The sequence below is a fragment of the Lepidochelys olivacea genome (assembly GCF_965140295.1).
Source record: "Lepidochelys olivacea isolate rLepOli2 genome assembly, chromosome: 3".
Lineage (NCBI taxonomy): Eukaryota > Metazoa > Chordata > Testudines > Cheloniidae > Lepidochelys > Lepidochelys olivacea.
The window spans coordinates 96225158-96247289 of NC_140413.1; the positions used below are offsets into that span (position 1 = coordinate 96225158).

A 22132-nucleotide genomic window follows, 5' to 3' on the forward strand; every position below is an offset into this window, starting at 1 on the left:
TTGGGATTGACATGCTTCAGAAACAAATATCCGGACCGCATGTAACTTTGATAAAATATACATGAATCCTAGAGACAGAATTTTCCAACAGGAAGCTTACAGGCTTTTATTTGATTGAGAGCGATGATAAACCTGGTGGGGTTTCCTTTGTATATTTTGCTGTGCAGAAGATAGCTGGAACCCTATAATCTATTGCTTTTGCAGTGCCACTGTGAGCCATCATGGAGATTCAGCTTGTAAGTAAACCTTATTTCCAGGGTCCTAGGGAAGAGATTCATTTCAGCCTTCTCTTGTTTTTGAGGCAGTCAGAGTGGAATATTAATAAAAAGGGCTCTGAGCATGTTTGGTGTGACGGCCTACACCATGAATGTAGTGCCACTTCATGAAACAATGTAGACATAAGCTCTTTGTCCGGTTGTCTAATTTGATGAGTTGGATAGCAACAGAGCTAGAGGAGAATTAGACCACCCCAAAATGGAATCATATTTAAAACAATTCTGCCTTCTCTTCTAAGAGATTACATTCATTTTCAGTTTTCTGTAATGCTACTGGGCCAAATTGAAGTAAAAACTGAGTAAAGACATCAAGATTTGGCTCACTGAATAGGTGAAGAATTAAATTAAAAACTCAAATGATTTCTCCTGTGGTTTGTAAAATGGTATTTCCTTCTCAAATCTTGTAGAGCTAATATTATACAATTTTTCATTTACTGGGTGAGAGCTACCCAGAGGAAAAGATTTTCATGCTTTTCAGAAGATTTTCTTGTAGATTTCTTGCCTATTTTGGTTCTCTTATAACTTTGCTAGTGTACTGTATGCCATCAGTGTGGTCCTCCAAGTAGGTGCAGCAGCTTTGCACCACACCAGCAGTGGAATCTGGCTAAAGAGTCATCTTATCCAGTTCTGAGAGCATCATCACAGTTCAGGGATGGCCTCAGATATGTAAAGCCAGCATAGAGGCTTCTCTGCCACCATTCCAGCTGGGGCCAGTTTATGAAGCGAGACTGGAGAAATGGGAGTGTGGCTGAGATGCCCCTAGACTACAGTGATCCCCAGCTGTGGTTCTGGTCTTTTTTCATTCTATTAACAGACATCATAAAGCAAAGCAACTTGAGGAAAGTTCTCCCTTATACTATGGGAGCAGTCCTACATACTATGGCCCTTGTTTACAAGACGCTGTTTGGCTGAATATTCGGACAAGTCTGTTGGGTGTGTCCTTTGCCAGTTGGTATAAAAGGGATCTTAGGGTCATAGCAACATGAAAGCCAAGTGATCAAGCTTATGATGGGCGCCTGATTTACTTAACCTGGAGCTTTTGGCCTAACTCTCAGGTTTTTTCAAGTCTTCTGAGGCCCTCACAGTTATGTCCATAATCTCAGGATTTTGGTTGGCCCCTGCCATCAGTGCCATGAGCATGAAAGTGGTGCCAGATAAAAGCAGAGAAAGAATAGAAAGATGAACCTTGCAAGAACAAGATACAAAAAAAAGAACAGTTCTGGACTCCTTGAGCCCCACAATTGTCAAAATTCACTTAAAATGGGGAGAAATTATGTTTCTAATTTAAAACAATGGTAACAACAACAACAACAAAAAAACATAAAGCCTTTTTTTTTTTTGGTTCAAATGGAGGAAGGAAATTATAGGGGGAAAGTGGAGCATGAGGTGGGCATAGTAGCCAAAAGGAAAAGTCCTGGCTTTTAACTTGCCTAATGCAGGCCAGTATAATGGGCACACTTCTTGTTAATTCCATGTTCTTTTTTATTTGTGGTGTGATGGGAACTGAGACTGTGGTGAGGCGAAATGTTAGGAGGGGCTGAGAAAATGGGAAAAAGGAAGGAAGGGAAGGAGAAATTGCAGGGAGAAACATCCAGGGCAGGAGGAGTAAGGCTGGCAGCAGGGAGACAGTAGGAGAGTAGGGTGGAAGGCGATGGGGGATAAACAACCAATCAGCAGACAGAAAAGAATGGCCAGTATTCTAATAGTAATAAACACCCTGCTGTCATCCCCAATGTCCCAGGGCTGTGAAGGTGCCTCACCCTCTGCCTTGCTAATGCTACTCTTGGCTGTGGCTGCATAAGCCCCTGTTGCTTCTGTGGGACCTGCTCTGCCTCCTGTTCCATGTCCCCAAGTAGGGAGGGAGACTTGACACTTTGCAGCCTGGTGCTTCCCCACATAGCACCAGCCATCACCGGGGCACCTATGCAGCCGCAGCTATAACCTGAAGCTGACCTCTCCCTTTGTAACACACCCTCAAAGAAGGCAGCGGTAGAACTATTACCTGTCCAGGGTGAATAGTCCTGGAGCACAGGCAGGTCTGCTTTGCACCACCCGGTACTAGCAGGGGTGAATCTAAAATATGGCAACTGTGACGTCTCACCTTACGGTGCCACATCACTGCCTGTTCCCTCTTTTGTTGTTTCAAGGTGAAATGCAAGGCAAAAATGACAGCTTTCCATGCTGAATATCCATCAAGCCAGGCGTTTAGGGATATTTGGCACAGAAATAAGTTCTAAGTAACCTTTTGAAATTTCTTTACTCCCCTCTGTGAAAACCTCTTGGTACTTCCTGATTCACTGATGATATCCCAGAATACAATGTCACAGATACTACAACCCCCATAAATCAATGATATTTGTAATGTTAAAGAATGAGGTGCTCTGGGATACCAACCATGAACTGATAAGTATCATGATGATTTCACATAGGTGGGAAAAGAGAATTTTATTTGGTTAGTTTTAAGAGATATGATCTTCTGGCTAACGCTCAGGATTGGGAGCTGGCACGCCCGTGTTCTATTTTTGGCTCTGACATAGACTTCTTTGTGACCTTGGGCAAGTTATTTAAATTGTCCATACCCGTTTCCAATATTTAAATTAGGGATAATAATAATATAAGTATCATTTCTCATTTGCTACTGAGATGTCAGTTCCTGCTTCTGATTGTCCCATGATGCCTGCCTCCATCTTGGGGTGCTAGGCAACATCATAAAAACAGTTTCTCATTCATTAATAAAAAGAACACCCCAACATAATTACAGACCAGGTGAGTAAAGACAAAACAATAATAATACTAGCATACTTCTCAGGTGTGTTGGCAGGCCTTCATAACTTTGAGCTCTTTGGATGAAATGGCCTATAGAAGTCCAAGGTGTTATTGCATATTCTTTTATTTCTGTGCCGAATGCCTCCCACAGTATGATTAGTGAGGCATTATTGAGAATTAGTACTGTGCCTAAGTCGCTGCTTAAAAAGCTCTAAAAGTACAGTACAAACACAAAGAATCAGAAACATGTAATAAATGTTAAAATGCAAATCTGTCTCTGTTCCTCCCTGCCTCTCTCTCTCTCTGATGTTTGTGAATTAGGAGTTTTGAGGCTAGAAGGATAGGAAAAGTCTCCACTGGAACTGTGCCCTCTCCAATTGGACCATTTATCTCAGTATTCATGTTTGTGTTTATATATTTTGCCTCAGGGAGCCATTTTTCAGGGCAGAGTAATACAAAAGAAATCTGCCACCTAAGAACTGAAATATCCTGGAAAGCCTGACTCTTCCATTATTTTGGCCCCATGAATGGCTCTTTGAGGCATTAGAAAAGCTCTCAAAAACCAGTCATAAATACAACTATAAACCAATGCTTGACACACAAAGATGAGAACCCCCATACATGCATGCACCTGTTCTCCCACCTGTTCAACAAGCTGTTTGTACCTTGTATGAGCAGACTAAGGCTGAGAGGCTAAAGATCTGTTTTGAAATTTGGCAAAGTGCTTTGGCCCAACTGTACCCCCAAATTTACAGCCACTGACTGGCTAGAAGCTTTTCTGGGTACTTGTTTCCTTTAGTGCTGTGACTGCTACATAAAGCAAGCGAAGCCAAAGAGAGAGAGGGGGAAAGCAATGGGATGTTTTCCAGCTGTCAGGATGCTAACACACAGAATGGAGCTTCTGAAATCCCATGACACTGTCTGACACATTTCATCCTAAAACAAGCTGGCTTGGGACACCAAACTACCATCACGAGCAATGAGCATATAGGAAATGTACTGAGAAGTCTTTTCAGCATCAGCCTTTTGAAAGTAACAATAGCCGCTTCCCACTTCATTGCTTTCAGTTGTGTTCTATCCTTAGAAGTGGCCTTGAATAAAAACATAGAGGGTTGGCTTTTACTGTCTCATTCCCCCAGCAGCGAGAAGTAAACACTCTGAATCCCACAAGGTTTGGCCACTTGTTCTAAAGTACACACTGGAAACATCTAGGAAGCAGCCGTAACTGCCGGAGGGGGAGTATTTAAATAGCAGATAGAAAAACAAAAACTCGTTGTGTTTGACATGTAAATTGAACTACACTATCCAGGTGTTCACAGGACCTACACAGACATTACACAGCCTTAGCTATGATCAGCTGGCACTGTGTTGCAGAGAGAGAAACAAAGTGAAAGCTCAGAGGAGGGGCAAGTTTGTTTAAATAATAGCGAGTAATTAGGCTGAAGACAAAATCAGCGATGGCATTTTATAATTACAATTAATTTAGAGGTTAATTTCCTTTGGTGCTAAAATCTTATTTAAAACGTTTACCAGGAAAGGAAATTAGGATGTTACTATCAAGATGCACAGAGTGCTTCTGGGAATCCATGCCTATTGTCACTAGAAAATTAGGTGAGGTTCAAAGTGGGAATTTCAATTCATTTGAGTGTATAATAGATGGTGGTCAGGACCTTGAGTCAGACGGGTTGGTTAGGGTAGACTGTAAGATTTGCATTTTCTTTGTTTTCGGGATTAATTGCAAATGCTTCCAACAAAAGGGCTGGGTTTATACGTGAACAAGCCTGACATGAAAGGAAAATTGGCTATGGATTGCTGCCTTCATAACTAATGAAGTTGATGTTAAAGGAGTCCCTAAGAGACTGGGATGTGGTATGAAACAAAATATATAAATAAATAAAATCATTGGGGGGGGGCAGGACATGGTGCTGTCTCTGGCTTCATAGATGTTAATTTCCCTCCTTCCAATTTCACTCTCTTGCCTGCCCCTCCCCCCACATCCCTCACTGCTTCCTATGGGGATTATCAAGCTCGAGTTTCAAAAATATCTAAAGAACATAACATTAGTGCTTGAAGGAAGTGACATTTCCATTTTGGTGGCTCATCACGATGGAATACTGTTTAATAAAATCAATGCATCATAGTAGCCAAGAGATGTATCTGCCTTACATTATTGTATTTTTTTCATTCATCATCCATTGCTGAATCTTATTAAATGAAAAGTGTTTTTAAATAAGGCTGCTTAAAATATTATATTGATTCCACTAGTATAAAAAGCCACCTTAGAAGCAAATTGCACTAGAAAAGATGCAGGAAGCACACAAAATTAATCTCCTTTCTATAAAAAGAGATGAATTTTACACCCAAACCCTTTCAAAAATCTTACTCTGCTACTCACAGAGTAATTGTCCTTGGAGGAGAAACTCAAGACAGGAGATCAAGATAATAATGCCCTTCACAATTTTATCACGTCTGTAACAGAAATGGGTTAGTAACAAAGAAGTTTTGCAGTTCCAACTAGAAGTTATGGGTGGTTTTGAGAGACACTCAGGTTATAACTATGCATCATATACAGATTTACATCATACTGGATGCTATACAGTATTTCTCTAACAGCAGATACTTTGACGTCTAGTCTTAATTCAAACTGCTGTGTTTAAAGAGACTTTGAGTTGTGCCTACATTGACTGGACTACCTACTGAGAATGTGCATATATGATTAACTCAATGCAATGTATAGTTTGTCACAACTGCTCCAAACAAGTTCAGCTGAAAAGCATTGTCACTCATTTGTCTGGCACTCTTTAAAGCAGGTTTGATATGAACAGCTAAGCTCCAAAATCCCTTGTTTGGGGGCCCAAAGCTATTGAGCTGTACCTTTCAAGGTGTGTCTGCTCATTGCACTGTCTGGCATTCTGGTATTCCATCCAATTTTGTGTTTTCCCCATTGTAGGAGTCAAACTGGATTTTTTGTAGTGTCCTGGGTGTTCCTAGACCCTATCTGACACATATCTTTGTGCTACATTTTCTCTAGACCATTAGTATGTCACCCCCTAAAGGTTTCCTCATTTCTTATTACTTTTGCCTGTTCCTTTTAAATTTTTGGATGGCTCTTCATTAATCTTGCCTTGTTAGTCTTCACACATTCAGGGCCCAGTTCTCCTCTTTGTTACACTTATTAATTCTTATTATACTTACTTATTTGTATAGTATCATTTCTCATTTGCTACTGAGATGTCAGTTCCTGCTTCTGATTGTCCCATGATGCCTGCCTCCATCTTCCACCTTTCTCCCTGCTGCCTCTCACACTTGAGAGGAGCTCCCCATAAACATCCACAAAACTAACTTGTTATCCTCCTTGTAAACCTTCCTTAAAATTCTCCTCTGCAGTTAGGCCTACAAAAATCTTGACATCCGTTACGCTCTTGATGTGCAGAGACCACAGCCCATCATGCTGACCAATATTGTTTCTGTGTACTCTCCCATGTGGCTTTATCCATCTCTTGTCTTATATTTAGATTGTAAAATTTTTGGGGCAGGGACTGTCTTTTTTTGTTCCATGTTTATACAGTGCCTAGCACAATGGAGCCCTGGGCCAGGATTGGGGCTCCTAGGTGCTACAATAATATAAATAATAAATAATAATTGTGGTAGCATGGCCCCAGTCTGCTTTTCCTGATCACTAGCTTAGCCCTTGTGATGAGATGGTCTATAGCAAATTCCTCCTAAGAACTCCTTTTATTAATATTTAACTTGCATTACCTCTAGATGGCACTGGGCAAAACCTATGGAATCCTTAGCTAATTTAGAAATATTTTATCAATTTAAAAATATCTCAAGGACGTTTTGGAAATGTTCGCATGCACAAAAATTGGAGAGCAAATGGAAACTGTTCTGGGAGGCCCAGGCCTATCTGAAATATACTTAAAGGGAAAACATAAAATATATTTTTTAAATTATTTTAGCGGGAGTGGGAACATTTAACAGAATGGAGGAAGGAGCTTGCTTAGGATGTGCGGACACAAAATTCTGACAATCTGGTTTTGCTGATTTTAGCTTATACCAGATGGAGTGATGGAAGAGCTGGCCAGGGATCAGCAGGGCTCAGAGAGGGCCCTGCAGGGAATTATCTCAGGAACAAATTATGTGGTATAAGGATCTGCTGGAAAACCTGGAAAATCATGAGCTACCAGAAGGGACTGCCAAAGAGAACAGTTTCCATTGCTGTGAAAGGGAATGGAATTGCAATGATGAGAGCACATCAAAACCAAAGCAGAGAAATATGGCTAGAGGATTTCCTTCTGCTAACCCTTTGGAACTCTTATGTAGTTTCAGTCTTTTGCTATGTCTCACTGGTAATGGCACAGCTTCACAAACTGGCAGATACGTTCTTTGTCCCTGCCATTTTTCTGCTATCCACTTCTGTGGGTCTTAATTGCTATATCCACAAGACAAAGCCTATGGCATTTGATTATCATTGTAAACAAACTTTATTGAAGATTTGTATTAGAGCAAACCTCTGCCTATCTGCTGAACAGTGTGTAACTGTACAGCAGATAGGCATGCTTACAGTATACAAAGGGTAAGGCTAGGGTAGATTTGGCAGGCGGTGAGTATCATGCCATCACAAGACAGCTTAGCAGGAGGCCAGACGGCAATGGTAGCCTGTAAGAGCATGAGGCTCTTCCTCCTAGCTTATAGATTTTCTTTATTTTTTTTAAGGCAGACTTCTGGTTTTCTGCTTTAATTTCAAATTTAATAAAATTAGCCCTAATTTCACGCCCTTAATCGTTTCTAAATTGTGTCAAGGTTTGTAAAATTCAGCGTTTTTGCACAGCTCTCGACTACATCCGGCATTTTGTTCTAGTCTGGATAGGTTTTTATACCACCCTCATCACCATGGTATCTGAGAGCCTTCCAGTAGTGCACTGAGTAACAGGACTGACATTTGTCACGTGTGGTCCATTCTCTTGCAGCGTCTCTCCAGGGGGAGAATTGTGTGTACAGTGGAGTATTTTGTTTTCATAAGAATGATTGTTTTTAACTTGTATGGCTATTTCCCAGCCTACTCTTCCCCTCTCCTCCTCTCAAGAGTCTGTATCCTTTCATATTTAATCTGTACTGATGTTTACATCCCAACTAAATTTTGATGACTGCCATAATGTCAGTGTTATTTCTATCGGCGCATGCCCCTAACTGTGCTTGTTAAACTTGTTGGGTCAGATCCTAAGCTGGTATACGTTGCCATAGCTCTACTGAAGCCATTTGTATTTGCTGGAGGGGGATGTCCGATTGCCTGATTTTTCTTTTAATATTCTTCCCTATTTTCTGCATGAGCATCACTTTGCTATATTATACCACGTTATTTCCTGCCTACTTATCTATCTGCTTATTTCTTTGTTCCTCCCTGCTGATCTTGGTAGAAACTCCCCACTCTTTTATATAAACAGGTCCCCTTCTGTTCAGGTATACACATCCTAGCTTAATAGGCTCTTTGCACACCAACAAATGTCCAACAACTGAAATTGAATACCGAATTCAGACATACAATCCCATCCTACAGACTAAGACAAATTCAAAGCTCCTATTGACTTCCATGGGAGTTTTGACTATGTGCCAGGTCCTTAGTGGGTGTATTAATAGAAAATATGTCCATTATTTTGAACCATAACCAATTTTAATTACATGACTTCCCCAGTTATGTCCTAAAAAGAGTTTATGGTGCTTTTGTAAACCTGACCTTATAACCAAGGAGCCAGTTAGTATCAGCAAGGCAAGAAAGATTCAGACTCACAAAATGGAAGTGAGCTATTCATTGTTAAATGTTCCATTACCAGATTTCAGACAAGCCTCTCAGTATATCTCATCTGTTGATATGGTATGTGAGTAGGATTGTATGTGTGTGTGTTTATGAAGGCAAAACATGATTAAAGACCTGAGTTTGGTAATGATGATATACAAGATAAAAGTAAAATATAGTAGGCAAAAATGTGTTTGATGGATAAGGTTAGGAATTGAAAATCTGTAATGATTCAGCTAATGAGGCTTATTTTATTCATCTCACGTTACTGCTGCCAGGAGTGTATCCGTGGTATGACACTTTTAGTGACCTTTCAGGCACAGCCAGGATAAAACGCCCAGCAGAAAGGGCAGCATTTTGCATACTTTGAGGAACTAACTCAAAATCCACAGGGAGCTTTTAGCATCGTCTAGGCACCACAGGCTCTGCAGCGCTAACTGAGATGCTGCCACGATGAAGAAAATGTGCTGCAAAGAAATTACAGACATTCTCTGCATCAAAGTTAATCCCCTGTTACCCACCCTTCCTAGTTCACTTGCAGCACTGTTGTTATATGTAAGGAGCCATTGTATCCCTTTAACAAGGTCACAATCATATTCTCTTCCCTACCGTCATCTGGATATATAAGTGGGGAGCCTGTACTGTCTGCTTAAAACAGAGCTGTCTCCATAGACCCATCTTGTTTATATCACATTGTAATCTGGCCTGTTTACACACTGAGTTTCCTTTGTGCAATCGGGCCAAAGACAGGGACACACAGCCATGCAGAGATAATAGGCACATTTTTTTTTTCCTGAGCCCACACAAACTCCTTTTATTGCTGGGAATTTATTTCGGAACATTTTGGTTTAGCTTTCTGGGAAAGGACCTAGAAACTCCCTCAGGATATTTCTTCTTGTGTCTTCAAAACAGAGCATCCCTACCTGTGACATTAGAGTCATTTTGTCATTTCTTACAGGGTACAACTTTATGTTACACCATACCTCTGAAAAGACACACACGCTATATAGGGGGACAGGTCCCCCCAGCTGACTTAAATTGGCATAGATCTGTTGAAGCTAGTGGAGCTATGCTGATTTATACCAGCGGACAATCTAGCCCAGACAGCTTGTTTTCTGAATTCTGTGTTCAGAAGGTCAAGGCCGAAGAAAAGAACATTTATACAAAAAGCAATTCACTACAAGACATACCAGCAAAGGCCTGTGTCACCCTTATCTTTGAATGTATCTGTATTTGAATAAGAGCTCATTCATGTCCTCCTTAAATCTCAATCCTGTGTTTATTACATGTGTGTCTTCCCATGGAAATAATTGTGATGTCACAAAGGGAGGAGGAATATATTCACTGTGCAAGGGCTGCATCTAGGAACCTCATTTGTAGTGTACCGAGTTAATGGCTGCAGTATATGGAACTGATGTAAGGGAAGTGCAGATGTGTGCCTTAACAGGTGTTAGTAGGAAGTCACATGTACATAAGGTGCACTATATATAAATTGGAGGGGCTAGAATAGAAGACAGGGCAGTGTGAACATAGAGCTCTGTAATCCACACTAAAATCCATTTAAGTTGAAGTAGGTATAGTCTTTGTTATTCCTTTTTGCAGTACAAATGGTCTTAATTATGGGCCAGATGGGGCTAGCTCTGCTCATGCTGAATAGCACCTCACTTAATAAGTAGTCTCATTAATTTCAGTGGGATTACTTACATTCTAGTCTATACTGGTTCTTATTCTACCCCCATCACCATAGTATCTAAGTGCATTAAACAATGCGACTAACATCTGTGACATGTAGTTCATCCTCGCTCTCATCCTCTCACCAAAAGAAGAATTGTGAATGCAATGGAGTGTTTTGTTTTGATAGGGATTTGGGTGTTGGCTTGGGGGGGAGTTGTTGCTGTGTTTTGTTTTTTAATGTACATACTATTATGTGTTTATGTTGGAGAAGGCAAAGTGAAGAAGTTTGCCTTGCTCTCGAAGTGGAAGATGGTGAGGTTTGAGATAGTCCTTAGTTCTTGGGGAAGTTCATTCCACTGTCTTGGACCAGCCCCCAAGAAAGTTCTATCCCTTGTACAGATGAGCTTTACCCTTATGGATGAAAGCACCATTGTGCCAGAGGAGCAAAGTTGTCGACCAAGGCCTTTGTTCCAGAGCTTTAAGTGATCTTTTAGATACACTGGGCCAAGACCATTGGGTACGTAGAAGATAAGGCTCAAGACCTTGAACTTGACTCAATATTCTATGGCAGGGATCCGCAACCTTTGTCACACAGCCCGCCAGAGAAAGCCTCTGATGGGCCAGGCCGGTTTGTTTACCTGCTGTGTCTGCAGGTTCAGCAGATTGCAGCTCCCACTGGCCATGGTTCACCGCCCCAGGCCAATGGGGGCTGCAGGAAGGGCGGCCAGCACATCCCTCGGCCCGCCCCGCTTTTGCAGCCCCCATTGGCCTGAAACGGCGAACCACGGCCAGTGGGAGCTGCGATCGGGAGAACCTGCGGACGCAGCAAGTAAACAAACTGGCCTGGCACACCAGGGGCTTTCCCTGGTGGGCCACGGGTCAAAGGTTGCCGATCTCTGTTCTGTGGGAAGCCAGCATAGAGAATAAACAACAGGCTTGATGTGTTCACAGTAGCCTGTGTTGCTAAGGAGATGTGCTGTAGTGTTCTGTACTAGTTGGAATTTCCTAAGAGCTGGTGGCTTCGTGCCCAGGTCCTGCATGGATAGAGGTGACGGTATGGCCCTACGAAAAGGATAGAGTTTTTGGAAAGTGAATATGTGTATGTTTAAGTATGATTATATGTGAATGTTTATCCTAGAGTGAAAGCTCTTCATAATGATGTGTTGTGAGATCCAGTATTTAAGCTGTCCACTGTGAAAGATCTCAAATACAGATTTGTGAATTATAAAAGGAATGACATGTGAACTCTAATTTTATTATTGTATTCATATCAGAAAGGACTTTCCTGTATTAGAGAGTAATTTGCTACTTTCTGGTGCATACAGATACCTTCAGAATCACAGTTTGCTCAGGGACATCCCAGTACCTAGGGGAAATACAGTTTCAGAGCTGAACTTTACAGCTTTGGCTTCTCTCTTGCTAAGTAACATCAAAATGGTGTACACTAGAGCTAGGTAAAATTTTTCGGCTGAAACTTATTTTGCTGAAAAATGAAGATTTGGGTCAAACCATTTCATGAATTCATGTAGATTTTGGTGAATTGTTTCAGTTGAAATGAAAAAAATTGGAAATGGTAAAATAGTTAATCTAAATGTCAAATCTTTCTGATTTTTCAGGCGAGATTCACAAGAGGATTTAGGCTCCGTTAACAAAATGACAATGATGGGAAGTGTCCCCTTTTTACCTAATAGCTCAGTGGCTAGGGCACCCACTTGGGATGTAGGAGACACAGGTTCAAATCCCCACTCTGGAACAGGGTCTAACCACCAGGCTATAGGCTATTCTGTGGTGGGTATCTCTCAATCTCTCCTGTTGAAGAGGAGCAGCTGTGTTAGTCTGTATCCACAAAAAGAAAAGGAGTACTTGTGGCACCTTAGAGACTAACAAATTTATTTGAGCGTAAGCTTTTGTGAGCTACAGCTCACTTCATCGGATGCATCCGATGAAGTGAGCTGTAGCTCACGAAAGCTTATGCTCAAATTAATTTGTTAGTCTCTAAGGTGCCACAAGTACTCTTTTTCTTTCTCCTGTTGAGGTAGATCCAGTTATTCATGTCATGTCCATTGGCCAAACCAGACAGTCTCTACGCAAAAGAATAAATGGACACAAATCTGACATCAGGAATCATAACATTCAAAAACCGGTAGGAGAACACTTCAACCTCTCTGGTCACTCAATAAAAGACTTAAGGGTGATAATTCTGCAACAGAAAAGCTTCAAAAACAGACTCCAATGAGAAACTGCTGAGCTGGAATTAATATGCAAACTAGGTACCATTAACTTGGGTTTGAATAGAGACTGGGAGTGGCTGGGTCATTACCCATATTGAATCTATTTCCCCATGTTAAGTATCCTCCCACCTTCTTGTCAACTGTCTAAATGGGCCATCTTGATTATCACTACAAAAGTTTTTTTTCTCCTGCTGCTAATAGCTCATGTTAGTTAATTAGCCTCTTACAGTTTGTATGGCAAATTCCACCTTCTCTGTATGTATATATATATCTTCTTACTATATGTTCCATTCAATGCACCGGATGAAGTGGGCTGGAGCCCACGAAAGCTTATGTTCCAATAAATTTGTTAGTCTCTAAGATGCCACAAGTACTCCTGGTTTTTTATGCCACTCTGGTGTACAATATGTAGGTTAGAATATTTCATGGAGATAGCATCCAAATATATATGAGGACTACAGTTAAGGAAGACACAAAGACATCATATTTCACCATTTAAAAGAAAGCACTTGAGTATGGGAAACTGGGAGTTTCTGACTCGGATGTGACTGTATTGTCCCAGAAATTATATAAATAAACATAGGTAGGCAGTGGTATGAGTTAGAAAATAACCCCCACTCATAGACCTCCACTGTATTTGGAGTATCCTTAGATCTGTGAAGTCCCATCTCCAATGCTCAGATAAATTGTTCTAAGCCTCTGTCTCTGCATTTCAACCCAAATGTCAAAGTATGGAATCAGAGCAACTTCTGTCTCTCAAACAGAATAGGATCAATATGCTTTCTCCACTAGATCACTGAACCACAGTATGTCAGTGAGCTTGACACAATAATAACAGTCAGTTGCATTGCATCCATACCAATAAATAAATGGTTTGCAGCATTTGTAATATCCAGATAAAATGTAATTTTATACTCCAATAAGGTGGTCTGCTTGAGAAAAGAGTGATGCATAATTCTCTCTGGTGTAGATGGATTTTATAAATCCCTCATTGTCTGCATCTGAAGACACTGCCTCTCCCATTGACCCCCCACCCACCCTCTATACAATGAGTCACTCTAATTTTAGTAGATAGATTATTCGGGGGTCTGTCCAAAGTAATTTGTGTGGAAGCTTGTTCTGGAATGATAGTGCCTATCTCTTCTGAAAAGATGTTGCTAATGAAAGCAATTTTCCCCTCTTTCAGTTGATTTCATAGGTGGATTTGACTCTTACGGCTATCAAGGCCCACAGAAGACATCGCATTTACAGCTACAGCCCATGTATATGTAAGTACTTAACTTCTGAGATATTCTATGGAGTGCTAGGCAGATATTAAAGGATTATTAAACTGAAAGATTACATGTCTTAAAAATTCAGGATAGGCAAAAGCCTTTCTTGATAGACCGAATTCAAGTTCTGCACTTAACCACTAACATTATCCTTCTCCTGCAACATAATGATTTCTTGTGGTGGGATCCCATGTGTCACATTTGTTTTAATAAGACGGACCTCCTGACATGGATTTTTACTAACCCTCCCTCAGGCAGACTGAGACTCATTCTATACTACAGTCTACACAAAACTCCTGGTGTAGACAGTGCTATGTCGAAAGGAGGGTTTCTCCCATCGACATAGCTACCACCTCTCAGGGAGGTGGATTAACTACACCAATGGGAGAAGCTCTCCCATTGGCGTACGTAGTATCTTCACTAAGTGCTACAGTGCACCAATTCAGTGCTATATGTGTAGACAAGTCCTGAGTAAAATCTAACTAAGGATGTGGCCCAGTGATTTTAGCTAGGTTTATCGGAGGTTTAGAAACATATTATGCAGAAAACATAGTTAGCATTTCTCTTATTAGAGCATCTATTCTTTGAGGTGTCCCTCTACTTCCCTTGCTCTCCTCATTTCTGTTTTCTGTATTTTACTGGCATGTTGCTTTTGAAATCAGTTTAACTAGGATGGTATATTTTGACTATACTGTGTCAGTGACAGTTCCCTCCACTGCCTAGAAATACAAGCTGATACATTTTGGGTTTGAGTGGAAAAGAAAATGTCAGCAAAAGCACAAGACTGGGGCAGATTTACGCTGAAGTCCTTGCTCATCCTTAGACTGCAACATGGCAATGATTTACAAACATCACCTGTACTAGTGCCAAAGAGAAAGCAAGTCACAGATTCATTACTGCCCAGGTGAATCTTGCCTCACTGCAGTGCAAAGGTGTAACTTTGGGGTTTTGTTTAATATCACAAGCTTATTAGGTGAAAGTATGGGATGTGATGACTTGAAAGAGGGCATCATTTCCTTTGTCCCTTTTCTCTTCCAATCATTTGTACTGAAGGAGAGAACTAAACATAACTAGGCGACATCAATTCAACCCTAGTATCCATTCAAACTTTAATGGAAACATTTAACTAAACCATGTAATTACTTTTAAAAAAGGAAATCTGCTGATGAATGAGCAGCCGTTATTATTTATGTGGATCTGGTATTTACTCCTTTACTGGTTGTGGACCTCAAACTGGGAGAATGCTCAGGACTTGGCCCTTTGTGAAGCATGCTAGTTTCTGGGGGGATTTTAACAGTCTTAAATTACAATAGTGCATAGCTCCCATTCCAGCCCAGCTTCAGTTCTCCATCTGTATGTGCTCAAATAAAGATTTTTCACCTGCACTTTTGGCATCATGTTGTACATTTAGAAAACGTTATTTCCTTCCTTGTACTCTGTGTGGCTCATAGGTACTTAGAACAATTCTAATCCTGTTTCTTTCTCGGTGTACTATACATTGTCATCAACATATGGAGCCCTCTAGCTGAGATATTATCCCATTCTCTTTATGCTCTCAGTGTTTCTTCTTCACGAGTAGCTGATTGCATTTACAGAGCCTGCTAACACTGAGTGGAGGGAACACTGGAGCTTTGAAAAGAGAAGCCAATATAAATTGTAAAGCATGTAGCTGAGACAAGGAAACCTGTGATGAACCTTTAAAACTGAATTCTGTTTTATGGCAGTACTGCTTTCTTGCTAGAATGTAGGGGATTTCTTTGCACTAAAAGACAAAAATCAGTAAGTAAGTTGATGTTGTTTCAAATAAACCCAGAGAAGGCATATTGTCATGTCCCAGGGACAGACAAACAAAGACATGTAATGTTTCCCTCTCACTGTACAGTATTTGATCAAGGTTCTATAGAATTTCTACCCACAATGTTTAACCATCTTCGACTGCATGTGGCAACAGCCTTGTACTGCATACTGCAGAGGCAGGCCAGGAGCACACACACGTATCCTGGAGCAATGCCTTGCCTTCAGCTCTGTTAACGTGGGCAGATCATTAGATAGTGGAGTGACAAATTCAAATTTCAGTTTAATCAAATTGCAGTTTGACTAGGTTGTAGCACTTTTTAAGACAATACTTAGTGGAAATTGCATCCCTGAAATGATAACAGAAGACTACATTAGGTTGCTTTAAAGCTTTATTGTATCTTTCGTTTCCCCATGGCTCTTGTCTACTGGAGAACAGCAATATTAACCCCATAGGATTCAAAGGAAAAGTAATTTTAAAATAGCTAGACTTCACACTACCATATGTGGCCAAGAAGATTTCTGTGTTTTACAAACAATCAACACCCCTCAGGTGTTACTCAGGACCCCTGTGAAGTAGGTAAAGGATATGCACATATTGCTAAATATGCTGTCAGCCAAATACAACCATCTCTGGGTTGGAATGTAGCAGCTGTTTAACAGTACACAGAAACACGACACAAGGGTGCAGGAAGAAACATGAAAAAGATTAGTGAGTTCAGTTGAAACTGCAGGGGAGAATTTAGAAAGGCTGAAAGTAATTGCTCAACTCAGAATGTGGTTTGCCAGTGAGGTTACTATGCAGATCAAATTCTGACTTGGGCAATTACATTCCCCTGGCCTAAACTGAAATCATGCACAAACCATGGGCTCATTATTGACCACAACTGATCAAGACCTAAATTTTGTAACTTATATCACAGTTCCCCTTAACACCATGTTGGGTTCTAGGCTCAGCACTGAACTAGAGGAAAGAGCACCACCTTTTGAATCAGCAACAGCACTTCCAGCAGCATTGAGCACTTCCTTGGAGGTCCCCTATCCATCCCAGTGCTGCTTAGTTTCTGAAATCTTCCAGGATCACAGCACAAGGCGGTATGTTTTCTGGACATATATGGTTAATCAAATCCCACTCTTCAAAGTATGTATAATTTCATCACTTGCAGGAATTAGCTAAATACATTGGACTAGATTAATCCAGTTTGAGGAAATCTTCAGGTTGTGCAGAGCTGCTTTAGAAACTCCGACATCATCCACCTTCCTGGCCTCCAATTGCAAGGAAGGTTCCTAGTAGAGAGGGAGTATGGCTTGGGCATTCCTACATCCGTGCTCCCAGACTGCTTAAATAAACCCTTGGAGCTATGGACAGCCTGACCAAAATTAAAGCATTATGCCAGGCAGCAAGGGCGCATAAAGGTGACTTAAAGCCACCTATGCCGTCTCCTTTCTCCATTCTTGCACTGAATGCAGCTCAGCTGGACCTGAGGATATGCACCATTGTGTCTATGCAGAGAGAGAAGAGAGGTGCCCTTCCTCTGTAGTACTAGGTATCAGAGGCAGATAATATTGGTTTGTTATTTATGTTGTAGTAGCACTTATTGGCTCCAATCAGGGTGGGGGTCCAGTTGTATTAGGCACTGTGCAAAAGCAAAGGAGGAAATAGTTTCTTCTCTGACAATATAAACGTTCAGTGATCTAATCTGAGTATGGCTGCTCCTGTGTGATGCCCATAAAGCTTGTTGAATTGTGGATTACAGCACGGATTTCAATAATGACTGCAGAGATTCATCCCCACATATTTAACGTTTTTTGGTCATGTAAGGAAACCTCCCAAGTCTTAGTTACACCTGTGCAGTTCCAAGGTATTTGTTAGACTTCACCAGCAAGTTGTTCACAGGAACCGATTGATTTTGTGGATTCTGGTGGGAGAATTCCATCAACCCGAATTTTTATTTGTATTCTAAATATCTATTATGTTTATTATTTAAATGCCAGTAATGAGCTTCATGCTGCACAAGACACAAAACACAGGCAGTTTTGTACAAATCATTTTCCTTTCCTTCCTTCCTAGTCATACTCATTTACAAACTGTCTGACCATAGAAATAGACTATAAAAGCTGCCAAAAAACATGTAGTCTAAATAGAATCAAACAGCGCTGGTGTTCAAATCCATCCTTCCCAGGCTCACACGTCTGATACCCTACAAAACAGCTTCATGGCATTCTGTGTTGAAGATGCCAGTGCCCACTTTCAGACAATAGTACAGGAGTGTGCTCACAGGCTTTGCATGATCAGATGAGGAAAATAAATGGCCAAAAAATGGAAGAACTGGCATGGAAGGCAAACTGAACACTAGGAGTTGCTCGGTGGCACTGGAATTAGTGCCAGTGAAATCCAAAAAAATTAGGGCTGTCGATTAATCGCAATTAACTCATTCGATTAACTCAAAAAAATTAATTGTGATTAAAAAAATTAATCGTGATTAATCACAGTTTTAATTGCACTGTTAAATAATAGAATACCAATTGAAATGTATTAAATATTTTGAATGTTTTTCTACATTTTCATATATATTGTATTGTGTTGAAATTGAAATCAAAGTGTATGTTATTTTAGATTACAGATATTTGCACTATAAAAATGATAAACAAAAGAAATAATATTTTTCAATTCACCTCATACAAGTACTGTAGAGCAACCTCTTTGTCATGAAAGTGCAACTCACAAATGTAGATTTTTTTTTGTTACATAACTGCACTCAAAAACAAAACAATGTAAAACTTCAGAGCCTACAAGTCCACTCAGTCCTACTTCTTGTTCGGCCAATCACTAAGACAAACAAGTTTGTTTACATTTACAGGAAATAATGCTGCCTTCTTCTTATTTACAATGTCACCAGAAAGTGAGATATATGTTGATGATGCTCATTACAAAAATAATGCATTAATTACATTTGTGACTGAATTCCTTGGGGTAGAAGTGTATGTCCCCTGCTCTGTTTTACCTGAATTCTGCCATATATTTCATGTTATAGCAGTCTCAGATGATGACCCAGCACATGTTGTTGTTCATTTTAAGAACACTTTCGCTGCATGTGAGGTTTAAGAATCTAAGTGTCTTCCAAAATCTGAGAGGGACGAGGTGTGGAGCATGCTTTCAGAAGTCTTAAAAGAGCATCAATCCAATGCGGAAACTACAGAACCCGAACCACCAAAAATAAAATCAACCTTCTGCTGGTGGCATCTGACTCAGATAATGAAAACGAACATGTGTCGGTCTGCACTGCTTTGGATTGTTATTGAGCAGAACCCGTCATCAGCATGGACGCATGTCCCCTGGAATGGTGGTTGAAGCACGAAGGGACATATGAATCTTTAGTGCATCTGGCACTTAAATATCTTGAGACTCCATCTACAACAGTGCCATGAGAACACTTGTTCTCACTTTCAAGTGACTTTGTAAACAAGAGGCAGGCAGTATTATCTCCTGCAAATGTAAACAAACTTTTTCGTCTGAGCAATTAGCTGAACAAGAAGTAGGACTGAGTGGACAGCAGGCGCTAAAATTTTACATTGTTTTATTTTTGAATGCAGGGGGTTTTTTGTACATAATTCTACATTTGTAAGTTCAACTTTCATGATAAAGAGATTGCACTACAGTACTTGTATTAGGTAAATTGCAAAATACTATTTCTTTTGGTTTTTTACAGTGCAAATACTTGTAATCAAAAATAAATGTACAGTGAGCACTGTACACTTTGTATTCTGTGTTGTAATTGAAATCCATATATTTGAAAATTTAGAAAACATCCAAAAATATTTAAATAAATGGTATTCTATTATTGTTTAACAGTGCGATTAATCGCGTGATTAATCGCGATTAATTTTTTTAATCGTTTGACAGCCCTAAAAAAATACTTTGAGTTCTGGAACAGGATTCTGCACTGTGTGATCGTTGCCCTGGGAGAGCGTCGGGGGGTGGGCGATGCAAATAGAAAGTAAATTGAAAAAGAGAGATTTTCCCTGTGTTGTTCACAATAAACATGTTTGTTCAAGAAAAGAAGAGATGAAACAAAAAAAATCCCTGTCTGATGCTGAAGCCTAATGCACTGGAGAAATTGTTCCTTAAGTAAAGATTTCCTTGTCATTCTATGAGGTCTGTGAGCCTTTGAGTTATCTGTCATGTATATGCTACACAGAAATATTTGTAGGCTTTGCTTTTTGGGTACATGCAGTTTACTTTATGGAGGGACTTGAGCTATGAAATTCAGATCAGGATCTAAATATCCCCAAAGAATGAGGAAGTTTGGATCCAGTGACCCAGTTTGGTCCATCTCTAGTTTGTTTGACCTCCTTCCCCGTTTCCACATTTCCTCTGCCTGCTGAAATTGCATAATCACTCTGCCTGTATGGTCTCCTATCCTAATGCTGCATCTACATGTCCAGGTGACTGAATACTAATTTCACATACATTAGATCAAAGAACTAAAGTACATTGTGCCATTTTGCCATTCACATTGTCTGAAGGTCAGATGTAAGTAAGGCATAGGCCTAATCGGCAGAATAGGGCCCTGATATATAGCAGGCATCATAATGCCCAATTCATCACAGTGATATGAATATGCTACGATGTGATTGTCTCTTTCAGCTGAAATACCTTAATTAGGACTTATATTTGAGTAATTTAAACAATACGAGCAAAGTTGCACTCAAGTAAACTACCATTGAACACCTGTATAGCAACTGGTACCAATACAGGTTTAGCCATAGGACTCTTACTAAAGTCAGCAGGAGCTGTGTAGCTAAAACCTTGCACAATTGCTTTGCTGAGGTAGCCATAGGTGACTTAACTATGCAGCTGCTTTTCAGCCATTCTGTTTTATGTACCAAACTGTTCCTTTTTCTAAAGGCAGCTGCATTTTGCTGGATTACTGTTGTTCAGGTCATCCTCCAGGTTACACATGGTCAGCAGCCTCAGAGGATTGCATAATTAAATATTGCTCCTACCCAGAATCAAGGTTTTGGGGACCTCCATCAAATACCTTGATAATATTTTAAAAGATGCTAAAGAGATTATTTGAGCAAATCACTTGCCTGTCCTTTCTTTCTGTGCACACACATATGCAATCTGTCTGACCTACAAATGGGGTATTAAGGCAGAGGAAGTGATCTCTTGTTTCCAGGAGGTTGTTTTGGAGAGGCTAGTTGCACATGTTTGCAGTCTTGTGGGTGCCTGAAGTGAAGGGAGGTGATGCATCAATCCATCTGTTACTTGATTACAAATGTCTTTTTCTCCCGTGTCTCTCTTTTAGGTCAAAATGAACAAGGTGACTTCTGTGTGGGGGCTGAAGGACCTTTCAAAAAACTTGTTTCCGAATGGCCCCCTGTGTTCTACAAACAGCAAAAAAACAACCTTTGTGTTAAAAAAAAAAAAAAGAGCATACGTTGAGACAGAGAAACAAAAGGTGCATTCGACCTCTCTTTCCAACAGGTACAGACAGAGATGCACATTACCCCCTTCTTGGATTTCCTGAATACACAAAAACAACTGCCAGGCCTTTGGAAGGTTCAAAAGGAGAAGCATTGGTGCCATCTGCTGGCTATTACCTGTGTTTACTACCTTCATTCCTACTTATTTGAGTTATGAAATTATTTCATCCAATTAAGTTCTTTCTGAGACCACTTGCACCAAGTCTCCTTAGTCATTATATTATTTTAAAAAATACCGTGATGACCTTGTAACAGAAGCCAATAGACAGCAAGTTGTTTGCCCTAAAGGCTGTACAGTACATACTTGCCTTAACCCAACTAAGTTGCACATCACAGAAACTCAGTGCAGGCTTACTGAAGTGACTTCCTTTAGATTCAACCTGCTGCTGTTAATTCTGAAAGATTAGTTTTTTGTGTCAGGGAATAAGGCTCTGTTGCTCAGCAGCTCCAGAGTGACCGCGTACGAAAACTGCCAGCTGTCAGAGAAGTGCTTTACTAATGAGCCTCCACAATGGTCAAGAAAACAAACAGTTTATAATGCTTAAAAAAGAAATAGATCTCTGGGGTTGGGAAATGTGTAAAGGGAATCCCTCCTTAAACCAATAACTGAACCTACTGGAAATAAACAACAGAAACAGTGTTTCATAACCCCACTGTTTTTATTTATCACACTGTAGGTGCTTTTATAACTAACTCTAAATATGTCTTTTACTAACTCCAGAGACATCTGCAGATTTCTAGCAACAGAGGCCAACTGAATATGTATTAGCTACGTTTACTCTTTTATATCTAATTTCAACTGAAAATCCTATGTAAGGGAGCATTCTTTTTTCT

The 22132-nt window shown here is 40.3% G+C and overlaps 1 protein-coding gene across 8 annotated transcripts in view; it reads left to right on the forward strand.

Moving 5' to 3' along the window:
* Window positions 1-21247, forward strand: part of NKAIN2 (sodium/potassium transporting ATPase interacting 2) — a gene marked incomplete at its 3' end in the record, with an annotated part of 793559 nt that extends 772312 nt beyond the window's left edge. For 5 of the 8 annotated variants that reach the window (XM_084624345.1, XM_084624342.1, XM_084624340.1 and 2 more), the window contains 3 exons: window positions 13930-14011; window positions 16760-16903; window positions 21121-21247. In XM_084624345.1, coding sequence (XP_084480471.1) covers window positions 13930-14011; window positions 16760-16903; window positions 21121-21130 — 236 coding nt within the window. Of the gene's footprint in view, window positions 1-13929; window positions 14016-16759; window positions 16904-21120 lie in introns of those variants that run through there. The other 3 variants (XM_084624348.1, XM_084624344.1, XM_084624343.1) reach the window with 2 other exon arrangements.
* Window positions 21248-22132: the final 885 nt, after the last annotated feature.